The following is a 7,310-nucleotide window of genomic DNA, read 5'->3' as shown; positions in this document are numbered from 1 at the left end:
TTCAATATTGCCACGAATCACTAGTCGGCGCTTCAATACCATGATTAAACGCTTGAGGATCAGTCTTTGCTGTTATCCTACAAAGCTTTATTCTCACCGTTATCCAATCGCTGTGTTACTGCTAAGGTTTGATTCTATCTTAGACCACGGCAAGTAAAATGTTTAGATGACATCCTCTGCCGACGACAAAAGTAATATTTTTTCCATATGAGGCAAAAAGTAATGAAAATAAAATGCAGCACGAGAGCAAATTTCATCAATATACATGCCTGATTTTACAACAAACTAGAGTTCCACGACTGATGTTAACCTTTTTGAGTGGCATATCATAAATGTTTCCAATGCCTTATGCAAATGAGGACGTAATTATAATACGGAGACAGTCTGGATTACTAACATAACAAGCGAAAAGACAGCTAACAGAGTCAATTGTGTGACCTCAATTGTGGCCTCCCATTACTGTAGTAGAAACCTGACATCTCAATAGTTTGCTAGCTTGAAACGTTTGACAGTTCCAAGGCTGCAGTACTGCCACGTATCACTAGTCGGCGCTTCAGTACCATGATACTAGTAAAACGTTTGAGGGTCGGTCTTTTGCTGTTATCAAACACCGGTCAGCAAACACCGTGCATGCAGCAAAGAGGTCAGACGACATTTCAGACAGAAGCGACTCCGTGACAGATTGCCGCTGCAAATCTCTGAGCTAACACTGTCGTCCATTTTGTGTCACAGCTAGGAAAATATTAGCAATTGGGCGTAATGTTTATTTTGGCTCGGGTCCACAGTTTGGACGACATTTTTGGGTCGCCATTATTCCTACCCTGTTCTGAAGGCTCTGTCTTCTTTAAAAGGTGGTGTCTACTTAAACAGGTAAGCCTCGTTCGCTGTCACTTGTTTCCAAGTAAATGTGTTGTATAGAATCTTTTCTACATGGTTAGGGTGATAATGGATTTGTTTTACGTCATCTGTTGGAGCTCGGAGGTTTAGCCCAAATATACTACTACTACTACTACGGCTACTACTACTACTACTACTACTGCTACTACTACTACTACTACTACTACTACTACTAATACTACATGTCGGTGCCATATGGCGGGGTTATTGGCAAGCACGGTCCATTTTAGACTGATCGAATCGAGTTCCCCCCCCACACACACACACCCACTCACCCAAACATGCATGCCTTTCTTTAACTTCAACTTAGATTAACCCCCAAATAACCCCGTCAGGGGAAAAATAGGGGGGGGGGGGCGGACTAAGGACTTTCTTTTATTTCTGTGAAAGTAAAGAACCCAAGGTTTTGCTAATTATGTGCACATTCAATCAATCTATGCGTTCTGAATGATCTGAGTCACCATGTTGGATCCATCTACCCCACCTATATGGCGGCTACAGTACATGGGTTTCGTACAAATTTCGTATTACAGGTTTGCGTAGTAGGGGTCGCCATCTTGTATTTGTGACGTCTTGTATTTGTGACGTCTCAGGGTCTTTTTGTATCATTGGGTTGTGTCGTCATGGGTAATAGTTTTTTAATGTTTCTATTGTGTGTCTTTGATAAAAGGAACATTTTTTTGTTACATGTGAAAAGACGGTAATGGCCATGGGGAATGTATGGATTCGGACTGCCGTTTCAACATTGGAAAAAAACGGCGTTGATTTTATGTTTCTATTCTGTGTCCTTGTTCAATATTCATTTCACCACAAGGGGGTGAAGTATGGGCTTTGACTATTCTGTCTGCACATGTATGTTTATGACCGTAGCTGCACTGAAGGGGTGAAGTCTGCCATCTCTGATTGCCTTGTTTCCATGGTTACTCTGGATCCAGTGGCTCTTTTATGTCGATAAGTCATGCCAATTTTGTGACAGTAAAATATTTTCAACACAACCTGCAACAATCAGTCACGTTGATGAAGGTTAGACATTAAGGTAGTAAGATACGCCAAAAATAGTTACTCATTGACAAGCAACTGGATACAATTTTTGAAACAGTGAGACGTTTCAGACAGCATCCGCATAATTAATCTTCTTTTGAAGACTACGTCAAGACATCCTAAATTATCTTAACCTCATTAACGTATCTATTCAGAGTTTTGGTATAAAACCTTGTTTTCCAGTCCTGTCTTTAGTCGCTGACGAAAGATAGCGGATGCTGTCTGAAACGTCTGACTGTTTCAAATTTTATCCAGGTGCTTGAGTAACTATTTTTGGCGTAACAATCAGTTAGTTAAGTTAGACAAGTAACATCGTTCTGTCTTCTAGGTGTAAATCAGTAACCATGGCAACCACCAGAGGCAAGCGCGTTGCCCTGGTAACGGGAGGCGGGAGCGGCATCGGTCGTGCCACGGCCGTCAGGTTTGCTGAGCTTGGGTACAGCTGTGTGGTGGCTGATATCAACGAGCCGAACGCGAAGGAGACACTGCGCATGCTCCAAACTCCGGGGATCGCCGTACAGGTGGACGTTACCATGGCGACAAGCGTGGAAGCCATGGTAACCGCGGCGGTTCAGCACTTCGGGCGGATCGACTGCGCCTTCAACTGCGCCGGGGTTGAGCCTATCGACGGAAAAATAGCTGACACGCCAGAAGACGAGTTCGACCGCGTCATGGGCGTGAACGCCAAGGGCGTGTGGCTGTGTTTGAAGTACGAGATCGCCCAGATGCTGCAGCAGGAGCCCGTCATGAGCGACCCGACCAAGTGGGCGGACAAGCCGGACGTGTGCCGCTTCCGCGGGGTGCGGGGCAGTATCGTCAACGCCAGCAGCGTGGCGGGCCTGGGCGTCGTTCCTGGAACTAACGCTTCCTACTGCGCGGCCAAGTTTGCTGTCCTGGGGCTAACCCAAACCGCTGCGGTGGAGTACGCCAAGGAAGGGATACGTGTGAACGCCGTCTGTCCTGGTCTCACCGCTACACCAATGATGGATCGGGCCCTGGAAAAGGCGCCGCCGGGTACTGAGGAGACACTGGTTTCCTTGTATCCCGTTGGTCGCATCGCAGCGCCCGAGGAGGTTGCGCAGGCCGTTTGCTGGCTTTGCAGCGACGCCTGTCCGTTTACTACGGGAGAGCACCTAAAAATAGCAGGGGGGAATTAAACACAGTGCCGCCGACGAGACATCAGTTTTTTATATATTTCAGCCATTTTCAGGTGTTGATTTTGTGGTCTACACTATATACTACGTTGATGGAGGTTAGACATCCAGGTAATAATATACGTCAAAAAAAACTGCTCAAGCAACTGAATAAAATTTTGAAACAGCCAGACGTTTCAGACAGCATCCGCTATCTTTCGTCAGTGACTAAGGAAAGATCTGGCAGAACCAGGTTTTATACCAAAACTCTGTTTTCACCACAGATTCTTTGACTATTCTGTCTGTGCATGTATGTTTAAGCAAGCAAGCCACTAGGGAGTCTAAACGTACATCACTTACTACCTGCCCCAAGAGCTATACACCACTTAAAATCATGATCATAGCACTTGCAAGAAATTTGACTACAAACCTTTCTCATATCACGTATTATGCAAATTAGCTCATAATTTGCATGATAAGTATTCAATTATGTGAAGCATCACCCAAACTATCTACATGCCATAGATTATGATGATCCGTCAATCCCTGCTGGAGTTAATTCTCCAAAGATTACAACAAAAACGCCAAATAAGCAGTTAGAGGATCTTAATTTACACCACTTACTTCCTGTCTCAGAAGCTATCTACCACTTTAAAATCATGAACCTAGCGCCTCCAGAAAATTTGCCTCAAACTTTTAAGCTCCTCTGCAGTATCTTAAATACCCGCTAGTAGCAGTATTATAGGAAAGCCCCGGATGAATCATTTTCAAACTTGACCTCCGTTCCCACAACCGCTACTCACCTACTAAAAGGAAGATCCATCAACGTTTCCGTCCCTTTTTTTGCATACATACAAACACAAAAATATGCAAAGTCCGCTGCAGTACTGTTGTAAAACGCCTGGTGAACGATTTTCGAACTTGACCGTCCTTTCCACAACTACTACATACCTACCAAAAATCATGAAAGTTTCTCGAGTTATGCTGTTGACATACATACAGAAGGTTTAATACAACGGCAAAACATCATGGCCATGCGTTTATCACGTGAACGCCACGTGCCGCTCATGACGGTGCAATTCACAGCACAACATTGTTTTCTTCCATCGCGTCAAGCAAGCGGCAGGACAAACATAGTGACTTTACTATCATTTGTCAGTAGACTACTCTGGAAAGTTAATGTGCATTTTTTTCTGGTCTATGTTCTTCAAGAAGAAGAAGAAAGACTGAAGTGGACGATAATGGGTAACCCTAGCACAATTCGTCATCATAGAGTCAGTATAGATACATGCTCGAACGGCTTTAAACAGGCAGAGAAAAGCTTACAAACTATGCATTTTCTTTTTAGAAGCGCTGTTGTTCCTTCCCATGGGTTAAACATTTGGCTCTGTCCGCGTGGTTTGAAGATAGGTACGTTTTTGATAAATTGGACGATAATTTGTACGGTTACGTTAACAAGGGATCATCATCACATCAAATCTAAACAACTTAAAATAACACCTAAAGTTAGATCTGATGTCACCGAAGCGCTCGTGGTGGAAGACTTCTCGGCGGAAGACTCGGGCATGTACACAAGTGAAATGGGCCGGCGGGGGAGCACGAGAACCTACTATTGTGATCTGCTGCTGTGCCTTGCCGACTGGCTACCAGAGGAGATACAAGAACAAAACACGACCACGCCACACCCCCCCCCCCCCCACCCGACGACTTTTTACCACGAGGTGAAAACAGCACAGGCCCTAGTGCTGGTTCTACGAACGACACCTGCTGCTTCTACTGGTTAATTTTCAAGCCATCCTTTCATCAGAAGTTCTGTGTTGCAGGAGACACTAACTCCCAAGCACAATACGTCGTCTTATGCATCATAGCCATTGTAGTCGCCATTCTTGTCATACTCTTTCCTGCCGCTTTATTTTGCTGGAGAAAACAACGGAACATTCTGGGAAAAAACGATCGCACCTCCGGTGCAACATTGCACATGGGAGTACAAGCCATGGCCGTCTGTATCCCTCTCAATGCCCTTCCCTTTCTCTTTTCTTATAGATATTCAGAAACGTTGGGATTTGGGCACACCCACGACTTGTGCAGACCAATCTGTTGTGAAGTTTGGGAGAATTTGACTTCTTTGGTCGTTGGTTACGTATAACTAACATTACGGAAAGTACACGTGGATACTTCGAGATGGAAGTATGACTCTTCTCTTCATCGTTAAGCTTTCATGGTGCCTAATTTGCATTCGGGCTATCTTAGTGACTTTGCTATAGTACATGTAAGTTAGCCATGCTTCATGAAATTATTGACCACTGCATGCGTGCTTGACACATGAAGCCATACATGATTTCATGTTGTTGTGCTGAATCTATTTTTATTGTACAAAAAGGATAAAACATTGGCATCGAATACGCGACAAATTAGCGCCAATCAGTAGATAATGAAGTGGTGATTATTTATCGGTCATTCAAATTCTGGTTTTATCAACTACTGTTGACAACGAAGTTTAACTGCCAAGGAAGAAAAAGGTGCGCACGTGTGCGTGTCTTTCACAAGGAGAGAAGAAGAACATGTTGCTGGTGAGAGTATTGGTAGAACTCACGGCACGAAAAGGGATATTTAAGCAAAGTTTCCGAAATACGTATTAAGACCTTAAACACGGCAGAATATTTCGGGAAGCTTTAAGATTTCATAAAGGTAACTGAAAGAAAAATCTAACCTTTCCGGACGATTTAGGCATTTGTATATGTGACTTAAAATACCGGGTATATTTACGTATGTTTTACATGTGTATTTAAATATGCCGTACAGATAAGATTGCATGTTCCAGAACGTTTTCGGAACTGCTGTGCTTTTCTACTCATAACAGTAGTAAAGTTTTATGCTATAACCGAAAACATCGTGTTTCTCTTTTAAGTTCTATATATTTATCACAGTTCCCGCGGCTCAGACAAACACAGCAATCTTTTCTTTTGGATGGCTTCCCAAAAATCGTACGACAACTTTCCTACTTCTTTAAAATGAATAACATTAACTTAGTAAGACCTCAAAGATGACTTAAATGTCCCGTTTACCTATAGGAAAAGTTGTGTTTCAATGTTTTATTTCTCTTTGTAAAGTTTTTCCTGTATAACTGTACATGGCGAAAATTATTTCTCTGAATTCGGTGCCGTATTGTTCACACTTACATGAGCGCGACTGTGTGAAGAAATATTAGTCGATATGATTTCATAGGCTTCTACCAAAACAAACGCCATCTTTCCTACTCCTATAAACAACATATACAACAAGCGGCCGAGACCTTGCTCCCTAAGCTTATATGACCCGTTTACCTATAGGAAATGTTGCGTTTTAATGTTATTTCTTCATTGTAAACTTTTTCCTGTATAACTGTCAAAAATCATTTCTCTGAATTAGGTGCCGTATTGTTCACACTAACTTGAATGCGACTGTCTAAAGGAATCTTAGTCGATATGGTTTCAAAGGCTTCTACCAAAACAAACGGCATCTTTCCCACTCCTATAAACAACATATACAACAAGCGACCGATCGCGAGACCTTGCTCCCTAGGCGTATATGACCCGTTTACCTATAGGAAATGTTGCGTTTTAAACAAACGGCATCTTTCCTACTTCTATAAATAACATATACAACAAGCGGCCGAGACCTTGCTCCCTAAGCTTATATGACCCGTTTACCTATAGGAAATGTTGCGTTTTAAACAAACGGCATCTTTCCTACTACTATGAACAACATATACAACAAGCGGCCGAGACCTTGTTCCCAAAGCGTATATGACCCGTTTACCTATAGGAAATGTTGCGTTTTAAACAAACGGCATCTTTCCTACTTCTATAAACAACATATACAACAAGCGGCCGAGACCTTGCTCCCTAAGCTTATATGACCCGTTTACCTATAGGACTAATAGCATTAGAACGCAACATTTGAAATGTTGCGTTCTAATGCTATTTCTTTATTGTAAAGTTAAGCTAGAGAGCATCACCTCTGTGTCCTGTATATTCTTCTGTTGTTAAATTTAAAAAAAATCTGAAAAAATGTTGCGTTTTAAACAAACGGCATATTTCCTACTTCTATAAACAACATATACAACAAGCGACCGAGACCTTGTTCCCTAAGCTTATATGACCCGTTTACCTATAGGAAATGTTGCGTTTTAAACAAACGGCATCTTTCCTACTTCTATAAACAACATATACAACAAGCGGCCGAGACCTTGTTCCCTAA

The 7,310-nt window shown here is 42.6% G+C and overlaps 1 protein-coding gene across 1 annotated transcript; it reads left to right on the top strand.

Annotated features, from left to right (window-relative positions):
• Positions 1-614: 614 nt before the first annotated feature.
• On the top strand, positions 615-3,276 carry LOC136427292 (2,5-dichloro-2,5-cyclohexadiene-1,4-diol dehydrogenase-like). The gene is made up of 2 exons (XM_066416104.1): positions 615-870; positions 2,267-3,276. The coding sequence occupies exon 2, from the start codon at positions 2,283-2,285 to the stop codon at positions 3,093-3,095; it is 813 nt and encodes a 270-aa protein (XP_066272201.1). The 5' UTR covers positions 615-870; positions 2,267-2,282; the 3' UTR covers positions 3,096-3,276.
• The last annotated feature ends 4,034 nt before the right edge of the window (positions 3,277-7,310 follow it).

Source organism: Branchiostoma lanceolatum, chromosome 2 (assembly GCF_035083965.1).
Source record: "Branchiostoma lanceolatum isolate klBraLanc5 chromosome 2, klBraLanc5.hap2, whole genome shotgun sequence".
NCBI classification, from domain to species: Eukaryota; Metazoa; Chordata; class Leptocardii; order Amphioxiformes; family Branchiostomatidae; genus Branchiostoma; species Branchiostoma lanceolatum.
Note: the sequence above shows the minus strand (reverse complement) of the source record. Positions and strands in the feature narration are given on the sequence as shown.